The sequence below is a fragment of the Canis lupus genome, chromosome 11 (genome assembly GCF_003254725.2).
Source record: "Canis lupus dingo isolate Sandy chromosome 11, ASM325472v2, whole genome shotgun sequence".
Lineage (NCBI taxonomy): Eukaryota > Metazoa > Chordata > Mammalia > Carnivora > Canidae > Canis > Canis lupus.
Genome location: NC_064253.1, coordinates 1,594,867 through 1,611,076, shown reverse-complemented (window position 1 = coordinate 1,611,076; position 16,210 = coordinate 1,594,867). Strand labels below are relative to the sequence as shown.

The following is a 16,210-nucleotide window of genomic DNA, read 5'->3' as shown; positions in this document are numbered from 1 at the left end:
ATAACCAAGGATCATTACAAACCACTGGTGCAGAGTCTCTAAACTCAAAATCTCTAATGAAAACAAGCACCCCTACCAGAACATCCAGAAGAGTCCTCTCTTATCTGGAATCCCCTCTGCCTACAAGCAGTTAACATTTGATATTTAGCTTTATCAGGGTTTCTTTTAGAGGCAGAGATGATCTTGTTTTTATTGACCCAAAAAAGGAAAAAAAAAAAAGTCTTGCCCAGGAAAACTATGGGATAAAAAGTTGGAGAAGTGCTGAAAACTGTAGTCTAGAAAACACGTGAAAGACTTTACCTTTAGCTGGGCAGTGATGTCGCGGCAGCTGACTGTCTTACCATGCAAGAGACTAAGGCTCACGGTCAGACCAACAGTTCTGACGGGCTGGACACATGGCTGAAGTGAGACACCAAGGAAGAGACGGCCAGCCCAACCCCTCACACAGCATCCCTTCCTGGTTAATCCATGGGGTGATAATGACACTGAGTGGCCTCGTCCTGCCAAGGAAGGGCAAGGCACTGCAGTGACGGCGCCTAGAAATGAATAGGAGTGATTGGGGGTAAAAGGGGGGGAGGGAGAGGTGGCCAGGATGAAGAAATGAATAAAACTCCAAATTTCTGTTACAACTCACTGTCATACCTATTACTCTAGTTATCTAATGACAGGAGGAATGAAAAAGAAAGAAAAAGAAAAAAGAAAAAAGAGAAAAACTGCTACCTATTTAAATTTATGCAGCATTCTAAGAATTTAGGTTTGTATCCTACAATATGACTACATATAACTAGAGCAAGAGGTTGACTCAATTTAGTTCAAAAACCTATTGCAATGAAAAGAGTATTTTTTTTTTTATCATCGGTGTTTTCTAAGTCCTGACAATTTAGTTTTATTTAGTTTTTTGATGAAAAAAACTCAGTCCACGCTACTGAAACAGATCATACTTACCAAACAATTCCTTGGGCTCCAGAGCCAATTGGTTTCAACTGCTGATAACGTTTTAAGACAGTGAAAGTTGAGTCTGCCACTTGCACACTGTAAAACTGACTGTCACATTTACTGTCACTCATGATGTAGTATCATAGAATATTCCAAAGAGTTGGTACAGTCGTCAGGTTCCCTAAAAGGAAAACAGAATGAACATACATTCTGAGATTACACATGTGTAGCTCACTTAAAGAGTGCTGCAAATTTTCTGGCATAAGACAATGGGGCTGTAAGTTGATAAACTCAGTTGCACCAAGTTCTGAACTTCAGCAACATGCAAAAAAAAAAAAAAAAAAAAGGCAACATTTCAGAGGTACGAGGCCCTCGTGAAAGGAAGGAACACTCAGGCCAGGGATGACCAGGTTTCCAGGGAATGGACTAGGAAATAACAGCCTTTCTTTTACTTGTACAGTTTGCTAGCCATGACAAGATTATGTCACTGTATGACTCTTATCAGCTTGCTTCCTGTGGAACTGGCATATGCTGGGCTGTCTCAGGGATGACGGCATTCGGGAGAGGTTTCAAAGGGATCCTTCTATGATTCCTGCAAAAACTACAAAAGGAAAAAAAAAGGAAAAAAAAAAAAAACTACAAAAGGGCCTATCTTCTTCTAAGTCCACAAATTCAGGTGAAGTGATGAAGCAGAAAGCAAGTCCTATGTCAAAGTGACTGTAAAAGGAGAAAGTTACAGAACAATGGGATGGCGGGCCTGATGACATGGGTATGTGCCTGGGCACATCCTGGAGCGGACCTGCATTGCCCAAACCCCACATCCAGCAGGCTCAGTAAAATCCCTAGATGGAGAACTGTTGTAACCTATGGTCAATGACATGGATGCTCTGACATTTATTTATGATAAATTAGTAAAAACTGGCAGTCCCAAAGTGGCCTTTTGGTAGTTCAGGCAATAGGCTGAGATCCCTACCATGCAGGAGCCTGTGTGATTTTATACAGAAAACAAGCAAACAGAAATCAGCAGGCAGCTACATTAATTTGGTTCCCTGGCTCTTGTCTGAAGACATTTATTTAAAAGTCAGCAAGCTATTTATTTTGCTCTTTTTAAAAAAATTACCAAGCCAACAATAACATTCTGTATGCCTTAAAACAGGAAATTTTATTGCACAGCTCCAGCAAATTCCTGTTTGTTCTACCATCTAATATTCGATGTCGACCTGCTGAGTTTTCTGGAGTGATAATTTTGATAATTTGTATTTCAATAAAGTGATGCCTAGAATTTCCATTAAACCTGGAAATAGGTTGATTAATAACAAGTGTAAACAAAGAATCTGGATCGAATGAATAGTTTCTCCAACTGGATAGTTTCTCCAACTGGCCACTCCTTTCACTGCCCCTTGCCAGTTTTTTTTTTTTTTTTTTTTTAACCCATTTTCATGATTACCAGAAGCCGCTGTGACAGACTCATTGCACACTGGCAGGGAGTACCTCTGGGAAGCCAGCACTGCGCTAGATGAATGGACTCACGGGCTTGTGACAACCCAGAGCAGGATTATCAGTGCCTGGTAGGCTGTGAGCTAAATGGCCTGGCCAAGCCATGCCTAAGGTCCAGGTGTACGGGAACTGGTCTGTCTTGCTTACTGAGGCATCTCACACTGCTGGGACAGGATGACAGTATAAGCATTCAATAAACTTTTGCTGCCTTGATCCATAATTCAGTATCTAGTGATTCTCTCATGACGTTGCTTCATTTTACTGACATCTGAAGGAATATCCATTTCTAAAGAGGATTTTTTAAATAGTTTTTATGAGGCTGAGACAATTCAACTCAACACTCATGGGGTCCTTTTGTACAAAAAGGTGTTAAGTGACATAGGTAATATAGCAAGATCAGCTAGTCCTTTTTTTAAAAAAAGATTTTATTTATTTTGAAAGAGAGAGAGAGAAGGAGAGGGCAGGCAAGCAGGGGGAGGGGCAGGGGAAGAGGGAATACTTCAGGCAGACTCCATGCTGAGTGTGGAGCCCAACAGGGGTCTGGACAACAGAGTTGGATGCTTAACTGACCGAGCCACCCAGGTGCCCCCAAATCAGCTAGGCTGGAAACCACACATAATTCGCTAGTTGAGGGAAGAAATGTGAGAACTGAGGCTGCTATCCATATTATAACACAAGTTACAATAACATAAGGGCATAAGCAAGAAGTAAACTAATTCAAAAGGCAAAAGAGGTGCTACGCACTGGCAGGGGTGCAGAAGGCAAGGACGACTTCATGGAGGAGGTGGCATCTGCCTTGGACTCTTTTGCCAGAGACAGACAGCAGAGGTACAGAGCTTGAGCGGACTGTGCCCAGACCTGAATTGCTCAAGTTGGTAGATTGGCGTGCAAGTGCCAAGGATCAGAGGGAGACCCAGAGGAAAGGCAGGTGGCCACTACAACCCGCTGTTTCTTAGCCCTACTGCAGTACACCAGCACTGTTGGCCTTCAAAAAGCACTTCCTGACACCACTGTGGACAAGGTAGGTCCTATGCTGGAACAGCCAGTGTGTCTGTCCTTGGTGAGCTGACACTGTGGGCATACTCAGGAAGAGCCCCCGACACAAGGAGACCCCTAAACCCAGAGGATAGACAAGGCTCTGGGCAAGAGAGGAGCATGTGCAGAGAGGTGGACGTGCCTTCTGAGCATGACAAGTCATTGGATTTCGTTCTGCTGGGCAGTAGGGGAAGAAGCAGGAGAAAGAGAAGGACGCCAGATCACCATGGGCCCTGGAAGCTGCTGGGAGCCATCTGGGCCCGGGCCTGAGGGCTGTGGAGCCATCAAGGCAGAGAGGCAAGTGCTCTGATGTGCTTTCCAGAGTGCTCATTCGGGAAGCTGAGAGAACGGTGGCTTGGGTGGGCAGGACAGAAGACAGATCTGGAGAAACACAGCAGGGCCATGGCGGGTGTGGAGAGGAAAGGAATGCACGGTGTGGAGGAAGGGTGTACAGGACCCAGAGAAAAGGAGGAGAAATCAGGTGAAGCAAGTGGAGATAGGCAGGGCACACATGCAGTCTGCGAGTCTGGCTTGGGGCAGAAGCATGTGCAGTGCCTGAGAGATGAGCAGCATGATAACCCCGGGCTGCTGACGAGCTCCAGGACCCACGCCTCCATCTTTGGTTTTAGTACAGAAGCCTCTGTGCTCTGGCTGGACGGATGGCTGCCCAACCAGAGATGACATCTGACTGCGTTCCTGACAGCCAGGAATGGCCAGATGACCAGCTTTTGGCTGATGAGATACGAGCAGAATGATGTATGCCACTTCAACATCATTTTTCTTTTCTTTTTTTTTTTTTTTTTTAAGAAAGCTGCTTGCCATTCACCTTACCTTTCTTCCTTGCTGCTGGCTGGGGGAATAGCTGTCATAGATCCCAGAGTTGGAAGTCACATGCTGAAGACAGCAGAGCCACCCACCAGCCAGAGTCCTGAATGATCTTGTGGCACAGAGCCGCCCCCTGTTCTGGTCCACCTGCCCACACTGAAGCTAAGTCAAGCCTTGTTGAGCAGCCCTGCAACTCTCTCTGCCACAGCTGCTGTAGCCTAGATTCTGACTGGTACACCAATAGGTTAGCTTTTGTGAATATGGGGAGAACATAATGTCATTAGGTTTGAGAATTGATGTATTTTCATCTCAGGATTTAAATAATTTTTAAATTAAAGCATGTTGCCCTTAGTTGCCAAAAACAAAACAAAACAAAACAAAAACAAAACAAAACCAAAACCAAAAACCAAAAACCAAAAACCAAAACAAAACAAAACAAAAAAACCAAAAACCCAACCAACCAACCAACCAACCAACCAAACTCACCTAAGAGAGAAGTTGTCAAAGCCACCTTCTCTGCCCAACTTGGGCTTCGTGAGCACCTCAGGGCAACCCAAGGAAGCCAGTAATTTAGCCAATAATGAAATCAACTCTGCTGAGATTATATTTCAACAAAATGGACGTCAACTAGGTTTTAGAAGACAGTTTACAAATTGGGAAGAGTATGAATTTTTGTGCTATCACCACACTGAAGGTGCAGTCAGTGCATTCACTTCCCTCAGTACAGGGCGCTAGTTCCTCCCCTGGGATCCCTGCAGTGAGACCCAGTCCCTGCCCATCCCAAGTTGCTTCTGGACTGTCAGTTTCCGTAGGCCTGTGTCTCCCTTCCCCAGGCCGGGAGCACCTCACAAGCAGGGAGGGTCTGTCTTCCCTCTCCTCCATCGAGAAATGTAAGGAAATGTCCAATGTCTACCAATCAGCCATTGAAGAAGCTCCCTGGGGGCCACGCTCTGCTCCCTGGGTTCTTCAGACTTGAGTGTGCTGGGCGAACCCCTCTGGGGAAGGAGTGAGCACAGCCCTTGCTAAAGGCATCTGGCTCACATCCACACCCTTCCCTCTTTACCATGCTGCTTCAATGAACCCTTGTTGAATGAAGCACTCTGATCTAAAATCCCTATTTGTCGAAGACTGAAGACTTGTAGAATCCTCTCCAGGATTCTGGAGTAAAATCTACCCACTCTACAGACAAGCAGTGGGTAGGAGGAACATCCTACTTGTTTAGAGCCTAGAATAAGAAATGTTTCTTTAAAAAAAAAATTCTCAAAAAAATTTAAAACATTAAAAAATAAAAAATTCTCTGACATTCTAAATATAAGCAATTCAACTACTATAAATACAATATTAATGTCCAAGTCTTGCGGGGACATCAGGTATCATCCGCTGGGACCTCCCAACATTTCATGAGGGCGTCTTGTGCACCAAGCACAAGGCAAAGGTTGTTGAAAGAGCACTAACCAGATAGACCCTTCCCATGAACAGCCAAAAGTATAATTATCACACCACCTAGGAAGTGGCTTGGGGGTAGATGTGGGCCTAAGAGCAGGAACCCAGCAGAGTGGTGGGGGTGGGGATGGGGAGCCAGTGAATGAGCAGGAGTATGTGAGTGAGAGTGGATATAAAGGAAGGTTTCCCAGAGGGGTCAAGACCTGAGTGCAAGTCTGTTCACAGTATCAACCCAGGTGTGAAAGAACAGGCATTCTCATACATGCTGGTAAGCACCGTAAATTGGCACAACATTTTTGGGGAGGAGAATATGTAATATCTAATGAACATTTTAGATGCATGCGACTCCTAACCTGGAAAGTACAATTCCTCAAATGTATCTGATAAACATATATGTACAAATATTCAAAGATATTTGTGCAAGAATGTTTCGTGGCACTTCTTGTAACTGGCAAAAAAAAATGAGAAATAACCTAAAATGTACACTTGGAATGAGTGAATAAACTATGGCATAAAAGCATAATAAAGCCATTAAAAATAATGTAGGGATTTGTGTCCTGAAAAGGGATGATATCTAAGATATATAAAGGAAATAAAGCAAGTTAAAGAGTGCACGTATTAAATGTCAATCTATGGGAAAAGCCACACACACACATACACACACATGCACGTGTGCATGCACAAACACACCTGTGCATACACACACTATGCTAGCAAGTGCTGAGACACAGTGGAAAATGAGACTTTCACTCTTCCCACTATAACTTTCTGTTGCTTTTTCTTAGTCATGCACATATTTCACATAAAAAAAACAAAAAACAAATTAAATCTTTTTAAATGAAGAGCTGAGACCTAAATGTAGGGTAGGTTTGGTACAGCTGAGACTGGAGGCAGGAGTGGGCCAGGCTCTAAGCTACATGGATATAAATGCCCTCCACACAGTCTGGCAGGTGAGCAGGACTGCTCCCACTCTACAGCTGAAGACAAGAGCCGGAAGACAGGAGGGAGCTGCCCAAATCCTCAGCTGGAGAGTGGCGTGGTCTGGGGTCTTAATTTAGGTGTGTCTGATGACAATATTCATGTCTTTCCCAATAGACCATTCTAATTCATCTCTCTCACTGTATTTAGGTATGTCCAAGGGCTGGTCAGGACCAGGCCAGGAAAAAACACAGGCCTTTACATCTCATCCTACTGGCTTCACTCCACCAAGACTGTTTTTCTTTGATGATGATGAGTCAGTCATCTACAGATTCAGGCCAACCAACCTTCAACCACAGGAATGGTTCAGAATACCCAGGACATACAGTATCTACAGATTACCTGACCACTGCCATTAAAAGCAGGTTTTCACAACTGCCCTCTTAATTTCAGTACTTGCTGTTCAAGTTTTTAATCCGTTTATTTTTTCTACTTTGTTATCAAAAATGGCACAGCATAACAACTTACTCTGTTTTTGATCATCAAGAGACTTACAGCATCTCAGAGACATCCTTCCGGATGTCAGTTCTTAAACTACACTACAAACTATGATAAAGGACAACCACTAGTGTTTGGTGATCACAGTCCCCACGATTGGATTAGAAAGGAAGGATCCATTGAGGACTCCTCCCTACAGGTCCCTTGCAAATAGCTGGGCCTGTCCATTTCCCCTCCTCAGCCCTGCCTTCCTCTGCTCTGGTTATGGCTTTCTCAGAGCTCCCTCGATATGGCAACTGCCCAAGTGCTCTCCAGGCCTCCATTCCTGCTACCTCCAAACCACTGTACACATGCCATTTAGAAAGGGAGATCTGCCCGCATAAAACACTGCACATGACAGGAGTGGGGTGGGATGGGGCGCCTGCCTGGGTGGCTCAGTTGGTTAAGTGTCTGCCTTAGGCTTAGGTCATGATCCCAGGGTCCTGGGATCAAGCCCCACTTGGGGCTCCCTGCTTAGTGGGAAGCTTGCTTCTCTCCCTCCCTCTGTCCCCCACACTATCTCTCTCTCTCTTAAAGAAATATATAAAATCTTAAAAATAAAACAAAACTATGCACGGATGCTCACAGCAGCTACATTTTTAACAGCTCAAAACTGGAAACAATTCAGGTGTCCTTCAGTGGGTGAATGGTTAAGCAAAGTGCTGTACATCCGTACCATTACCAGTCAGCAACAGAAATAAACCAACGACTCTTACACTAAACAACTTGGTAGATTTTAAGGGCATTATCCTTAAGTGAAAAAGCCCATCTGCAAAGTAGAATTTCATTTACACAGCATTCTTGAAATGACAAAATTATAGAGCTGTGGATCAGATTAGTGGTTGCCAGGGGTTATGAATGGTGGAGAGTCAGGGCGGGGTATGTGGCTGTAAAGGGTAGCACAGGGGAGATCTCTGGGATGATGAAACAGTTGTGAATCTTGACTTTGGTGGTGGTGTTTATGCCGACCTCTGCGGGTGATACAACGCCATAGAACTGTATGCACACACTTTCCTGGCTTTGGTATTATACTGCAGTTATGTAAATATACAACCAATGGGGGAAACTGGGTGAAGGATGCATGGGACCTCTCTGTACGACTTTTACATTATCTTATGAACCTAGAATTTTTTCAAAATAAGAAATTCAAAAAGATTTGTTGAACATGCACAGGGATCATACCACTCTCTTGCTTAAATTCCTTTGATGGTGACCAACTGCCTGGAGAGTAAAGCTCTAACCCTTTAACATGGCAGGACCTCTGGCCCACTCTCAGGCAATATGAAATCACCAGAGACCCAGGCTGACATCACAGCTCCTGGCCACCTTTGGTCCTCTTCCTGAGTTCTTCCCTCTGCCTGAAGTGACTTCCCTCCCCATTTTATTCTCCTGACCAGCTTCATCCTCCTTCAAAATCTAGTGAATGCACCCGCTTCTCTTGCAAGGTTTCGTCTACAGCCTCTCCCTTCCCACTGTGGGGGCCTTGGCCCTGTGTTTGGCAGCACAACTTATATTCATTTTATACTGCATGGCGAGTCTATCTCCACTTCACTCTGTGAGCTCCTTAAGAGCAGAAAATGTGTCTGATCCTTTACTAATTACATAGTGGGTGCCCAGTAAATGTCTGTTAAAGGCAAAACTAAGTAGGAGAATAAATGTAGTAGGGCGGTGGGGTGCCATGGTTAGCATTAGGATGCTGGAGTCAGAGGGCAAGCTCCTGGGCAGACTCTATCAAAAGACTGGTAGAATAAATGAATCCTGTAAAGATGCAGGATACAAATTCAATGCACAAAAATCTTTCATGTTTCTCTATGTTGGTGAACCATCAGAAAGAGAAAGTAAATGATGCTTTCATAACTGCATCAAAAAGAATACAATACCCAGGAATAACTTAAAACAAACCAGAAGACATTAATGAAAGAAATTAAAGACACAAATAAATGGAAAAGATACTCTGCGTTCATGGATTAGAAAAAATCAATATTGTTAAAATGTCCATACTACCTGAGGCAATTTAAAGATTCAATACAATTCCTATCAAAATTCCAGGGGCATTTTCCATAGAAATAGAACGAATAATCCTGAAATTTATATGGAACTATAGAAGACTTTGAATAGCCAGAGCAATTTTAAGAAAGAACAATGCTGGAGGCATCATGCTCCCTGATTTCAAAGCTATAGTAATTAAGTATTACAAATCTATAGTAATTAAGACAGTATGGTACTGGCAAAGAAACAGACACACAGATCAGTGGAACAGAATAGAGAGCCCAGAAATAAACCCACATGTATACAGTTGATTAATTTATGACAAAGGAGCTGATAATATATAACAGGGAAAGGACAGTTTCTTCCATTAATGGTCATGGGAAAACGGGACACCACACAATGGTGGAAAATGCAAGAAAATAAAACTCAACCACTCTTTCACTATACACAAAAATTAACTTAAGACGGATTAAAGACTTGAGCATAAATCCGGAAATTATAAAACTTCTAGAAGGAGACATACGCGGTAAGCTCCTGGTCTTGATAATGATTTTTTTAATCTGGCACCAAAAACAACAAAAAACAAAAATAAACAAATGGAACTACAACAAACTAGAAACTTCTGCACAGCAAAGGAAACTATTAACAAAATAAAAGGCAATCTACAAAATGGGAAAAAATATCAGTTAATCATATTTCTCATAAGGTACTAATATCCAAAATATGTAAGAAGCTCATACAGTTCAATGGCAAAAAGCAAAAAACAAAAACCTAGACAATCTGGGGCATCTGGGTGGCTCAGTGGGTGAAGCATCTGCCTTTGGCTTGGGTCATGATCCCAGGGTCCTGGGATTGAGTCCTGGGTTGGGCCCCACATCATCAGGCTCAGTGAGGAGTCTGCTTGTCCCTCTCCCTCTACCCTTCCCCCCACTCATGCTCACACTCTCTTAAATAAATAAATAAATAAATAAATAAAATCTAAAAAAAAAAGACAAATACTATATGATCTCTCTTATATGTGAGATCTAAAAAAACAAAATAAAAACCACCAACCTTATAAATACAGAGAACAGATTGGTGGTTGCCAGGGGTGCAGTTGGGGGTGGGAGAAATGGGTGAAGGAGACCAAAAAGTAGAAAGAAAAAACATGTATTACTCTCCTCTAGAATATAGTATATAGAGTTAAGATTTAGAGTGAGTATTTCTTGTAAGAATTATCAAAATAGCTGTCTAGATTAGGATTTCTATATTTTCTCTTTAGATATTTGTGACACATAATAGCACAATAAAGATATCTACTTAAAAAAACAGTTTAGGGATGTCTGGGTAGCTCTGTCGGTTAAGCATCTGCCTTCAGCTCAGGTCACGATTCCAGGGTCCTGGGATCAAGCTCCGCATCGGGCTCCTTGCTTATCAGGGAAACACAATATTGCCCTCCCCTGCTTGTGCTTTCTCTCTCTCAAGTAAATAAATAAAATCTTTTAAAAAATAAAAAAAAACAGATTAGGACTCCGGGGTCAGAGGGCAATGGGCCTGCCACGTAGCCAGATGATCTTGGACCACAATCATCAGTATAACAGAGAAAAAGCACAGGATCAAACTCAGGGGACAGTGAGCACACTGCCCGCAGAGGGCAAGGTCTCAAAGTCTGCTGCCATTAGGACAGATATTACCACACCCATTCTATTTACTTCTCCCCCAAACAAACAATTGCATTCTGAAAATGTGAACTAAGATCAGGTAAGAGGAAAGCTGATGACATGGCCATTACTGGGCGAGCATCACAGTCAAAGACAACAGACAGGGGATGCCTGAGTGCCTCAGTGATTGAGCATCTGCCTTTGGCTCAGGGTGTGATCCTGGAGTCCTGGCATCGAGTCCCACATCAGGCTTCCTACATGGAGCCTGCTTCTTCGTCTGCCTATGTCTCTGCCTCTCTCTCTCTCTCTCTCTATCTCATGAATAAACAAAATCTTTAAAAACAAAACAAAAACAAAAACAACACACAGGAGGCAATGCACAGAATTCACTTTTCATTCTAGATTGGGCCCAGCAGGTGATATTTCAGGACATTTGTTGAAGACATCTACTTCATAAGAGGTGCTATGTTTCTGAGAGGAGAGTTAAGAGTCGGTGAAACAGATTTTGATTTCAGAATCAGAGCTGGTGGATTCATTACCTGGGCTGCACCCTCACCCCTTGATACACTAAAATCAAACTAGTAGCAGCACTGGATGAGATGCACAACACTTAAGTAGTCTAACGCATTAAATCACTCATAGATCTATACAAATCCGTATATACACACATACACATATATAGTTTTTAAAGGAAGTTCTTTTAAAAGCAGTCATTCTTTCTCAATTATCCTTTGCACTGTTGTGGCAGAGGGAGGACAAATTGTTTTTTAAACGAATCCCTAAGTTTTTCCTATCCTGGCCTATGGAAAGACAAACTTTTAACATACCACTACAAGGTGTTCACAGTGTTTGTTCTCCTAAAGCCCAAAATCCACTTATAGAAATACTTCAAATTACAACTTCAGGGGACACCTGGATGGCTCAGCGGTTAAGCATCTGCCTTGGGCTCACATCCTGATCCTGGAGTCCGGGATCGAGTCCCGCATCGGACTCCTTGTGGGGAGCCTGTTTCTCCCTCTGTCTCTGCCTCTCTCTCTCACTCTCCATGTGTATCTCATGAATGAACAAACAGAATCTTAAAAAAAAAAAAAAAAATTACAACTTCAGAATAGGCAAGAACCCATTTAATGTACAGGTAGTTAATACTAAGGCCTCATTTTTTAAGAAAAAGGTAATTATTTCATTTGTTATCCATGTATCCTTAGAGTCCAATTTTACTATTTCTGAAAAGTTTTAGAGTGTGTAGTCTTTGCGTAAGAAAGATACTAAAAATTAGTAAAATTAGCTGGGGGCAGAGAGGAAGAGTGGAATATTTTACAGACGAAACGAAACCAAACCAAACCTCAACAAACAAACCCAAATGCATGAAATCAAATCAAATTTCTTGAATTTTACCTTCAAATGTTTAGTAAACTTCTTTAGCAATAAGAAAGTCTGATATTAAAACACTACTATCTTTGCTCATTTTTATACCTATTAATCTATACCCTAACGTTTTCCAAAGAGGATTTGAGATAGCAACTAAAAACATTTTAACTGGCAATTTAAAAGCAATATAAAATCCAAAACAATGAGCTTCTGTTGTGCAAAAGATATATAAACTTGCTTCCCAAATAATACAACCCCTAATGCATCAATGGGTCTAAGCACTGAGCACCAATACCTGCTAACATCACAGAGTGAGCTTACTTGCCTCTAGATGGAAGAGAGCACCCCACCTAGGGCATCCTGAATCTGACCAAGCCACATCTAGATTCAACTATAAATTTTCAGGAAATACAAAGAAACAGGTTAAATTACATTGCAGAGAGGCAGTCAGTAAGACACCAACCATGGAAATGGTATAGAACAAGCAACTGATTCAACAAATAAACTACAAGGAAAACAAACAAAAAGCAATAAAGGGGGAATCTACAGATTAAAAAGAAACTTAAGAGATGTATCAACCAATCACAATTATGCACCTTATCTAGATCCTGATTCCAATAAACAAACAGTTAAAGAACTATGACATTTATGGGACAAGTAGGAATTTGAATGTTGACTGATTATTTTATTATATTAAGGAATTACTGCATTTCTAAGTTTAAAAGAGTCCTTATCTCTTAGAGATATGACATATGACATTTAAGTTTTGCTTGACAAGAACAGGGGGATTAGGGTATGAGTAGATGAGTTGTGTGTGAAATAAGATGGGGCAGGAGTTGATAACATTGGAAGCTGGATACTAATTTAATTTTGTCTGTTTGAAAGTTCTCATAATAAACAGTTAAAATAAAGACTGGCCTTGAAACTAGTTCATGCAATCACAAAAGGTGAAGTACAGATTTAATTATTCTTCAAGAAAATTCTGTAAAAAAAAAACAAGTCATCTTCTTAATCAGTGGTAAAGTATAGCTACATATTTAAACCACAAATAGCTGCCCTACTGCCAAATCAAATGTTAAGAAAATGTGGTTTCTGTTTTACCTTATGCATCATGAAAACAACTGCTTTACTCACTGTTAATTGCTTCATCTGGCACTTTTCTTTATCCAGAAAATTAAGAACATTTTATTTTAGATAGACAAATTGAATATGCCCTCCGACACTTATTTTAAACACATGTTAATCTGTCCTGGCATCCCAAAAATTAAATCCTCAGGAATATCAAAGCTCTTCAGAGAAGACTATGCCAAAACAGGATTATTTTTAATTCTACAGGATCCTTTTGAAAGAAAAAGAAAAGGTTAATGAAGAAAAATACCTTGGATGTTGTTCTTTCAGAACAAATTAAAAGCCAAAAGAGAACAGTGAGAGCAGAGGCACCCAGGAAAGGATGTTAGCTGGGGAGAGATCCCAGTTCAAATTTCACTTTCCAAGCTGCCTGCTAGGAAGCAGACTGTTGAAACTCTGTGAGCCTCCACGTCCTCTTCTGCAGAAATGGGTTTCACGGCTGCTGCACACAGGGCTCCAGGGACAATTAAGTGAGAGTACCTGGACAAACAGGGCCCAGCTCCCCTGGCCCTGGGCTACCTTTCCAGCTCGTTGCAGTTCTTCCCTCCTATATAACCTGCCCTGGAGATCGACAGTCCTGCAACCACACGAAGTGAATTTTGCATGGCTCAGAGCATTTAAAAATTTTTAAGAATTAGCTATTGCCAACATTTAAGAATCAGGAGCACAGAAATACAGCATAAAGTTCTGACTTCTTTTAAAAATTGCTGGTTGAAGTTTAGTTTTCCAGGGTCCCCACCAGTCCATGATCTTTTACATTTGGCCCTGCAGGCTGATTCCTGACCCCACGCTGGCCTACAGTCCTTCTTTCGCCTTTCCCTGCCTGGCAAACTTCTCACCACCCTTCAAGGCCCAACTCTAGCACCACCTGTTACTTCCTCCATACTTCCACAGTGTGGACCCCCCACTACAGCAAGCATCACACTGTCCTGGCACTAACCTGTCCACATGTCTGCTGCCTCTACCGGGCTCTCTGGAGGAAGAGACCCTGTTGCTATTGCATTTGTGTCCCCAGTGCCAAGCAGAAAGCCTGACCTAGATAAAGCAGAATTTGGTAAACGCCTCCTGAATGTGTGGAAGGCAATTAGAGCTAAAATATTACAAAAACGTAAAATTTTATATCCCAGCTTGTTCTGACAGTTACCAAATAAAGGGGTCAAGGACGTTAAAATGTTTTGCAAAATGAGAACAAGCTTCCATCTGCTTACATATTTCACAAGTTTGTCAGAAGTCACTAAATAAGCGGACAGAGCAAAAGCAACAGCAGGCAGGGTCATTCATTCGTTCACTGAACTGCTATCACTGAATACTTTACTGTGTGCCTTCTACGCACTGGGAATAAAGCGGTGGACAAGTGAAACAACTACCTGTTTTCATAAAGCTACATCCTAGGAGGAGAAACAAAATAAACAAATAGTTTCAAAGCAGAGTGAATGCTAGGAAGAAAATTAAACAAAATAATGAGATAGAATGACTAAGGGGAGAAAGAGAGTGGTCAAGGAAGGCCTCGTGGAAAATGAGACATCTGACCAGCAAGAGACTGTTGTGGAATGATCCCAGAGACAGCTCGAAGCACTGGAAACGAAAGTGCAAAGGTCCTGAGGTAAACGGGGCTGCACGGTCAAGGCAGGAGAGACGATGGATGGGACAGGAACGCGTACTCTGGGTGGTGGGAGCGGCGGGGGAGGTGGGCAGGGCCCGCTCGGGCACTTGAATGTGCGATGACTAGGCACTGGCAGGGCGCGGGGGCCGGGTCTCCGCGCGGACGGGGAGCCGAGGGGTTCCTGCCCTACTCACGCCACCATGGGGCAGGATCCCGCCCGATTTTCCACCTATAATCCGGGGGTTCCTGCCCAGGCGCTTTCACACACGTTCCTACCGCCTGACAACAGCCCTGTCCCAAAGGGTAGACATCTCCCCACTCCCCCAGGGGAAGGCAGAGGATCGGCGCGGGCCAGTGCCTTAGCCAAGGTCGCGGGGGCCAGACCCGGGATCCCGAGCATCCCCGCGCGGGTACGCAGCTGCGCGCCTCCCGCCGGATCCTGGGTGTCTGGGTCCGCGCAGCCGGGCCGGGAGCAGGCCCGCAGCCCCTGGATGCTGACGGCGGCGGGAGGGGGACTGCGGCAGCCTTGGGGGCAGGGGCGGCGGCCGGGGCCGCCTGCGCCCCGCAGAGCCCGGCCCGCTCGGCAGCCGCCGCCCCGCGGCCCCGCGGCCCCGCCGCCCCCGCCCCGCGGCCCCCGCCGCCCCTGCCCGGTGGGGCCCGGCTCCAGCAGCCCCGCCAGGCCTCGCCCGCCAGCCCCGCTCACCTCGCCTCCAGCCGCCGCGCCAGGGGAGAGGGCGGGCGGGCGGGCGGGCGGCGCTGCGCTGCGGCCCTCGCGGCTCCGCTGCCGGGGTCTCGGCCGGCCGCCCCGCCCCGCTCCACCCAGCCGCCGCCGCCGCCGCCGCCGCCGCCGCCGCCGCCGCCGCCGCCGCCGCAGTGGGTGTGAGGGGCGCCGGGGCTACTCGACCCTTCCGGTCCGGCTCCCTTCTCCTCCCCCTCCGCCGCCGCCGCCGCCGCCGCCGCCGCCGCCGGCCTGACGGACTCGCGCTCCCGCCAATCAGCGCGCGGGAAGCCGGAGAGACGCGGCCAATCGCGCCGGGGGGCGGGGCGTGACGGGCGGCGCGGGAGGGGCGGCGGGCGGAGCCGGGGGCTCGGAGCCGAGGGCCGCGGGGTTGGCGCCCGCCGCCGCGCAGCTGCTCCCGCCGGTGCGGAGCGCTGCCTGCCTGCCGGGGGACGCGGGCCTGCCCCGCTCGCGTGCGAGCCGGCCATCCCCCCGCCGGGGCCGGGGCCGGGGCCGGGGCCGCGGCGCAGCGGCGGGACGTGGAGCCCTCCGCGCTGCAGGTGCACGGCGCCG

At 45.1% G+C, this 16,210-nt stretch overlaps 1 protein-coding gene across 6 annotated transcripts in view; it reads right to left on the bottom strand.

Annotated features, from left to right (window-relative positions):
- MAPK9 (mitogen-activated protein kinase 9) overlaps positions 1-15,755 on the bottom strand; it is a 51,648-nt gene extending 35,893 nt beyond the window's left edge. For 4 of the 6 annotated variants that reach the window (XM_025446562.3, XM_025446563.3, XM_025446561.3 and 1 more), the window contains exons 1-2: positions 15,623-15,755; positions 946-1,117 (exon numbers count right to left, since the gene is read on the bottom strand). In XM_025446562.3, the coding sequence (XP_025302347.1) occupies positions 946-1,067 (122 nt within the window). In that variant the 5' untranslated portion in view covers positions 1,068-1,117; positions 15,623-15,755. Of the gene's footprint in view, positions 1-300; positions 537-945; positions 1,118-15,622 lie in introns of those variants that run through there. The other 2 variants (XM_025446564.2, XM_025446565.3) reach the window with 2 other exon arrangements.
- Between the last annotated feature and the right edge of the window lie 455 nt (positions 15,756-16,210).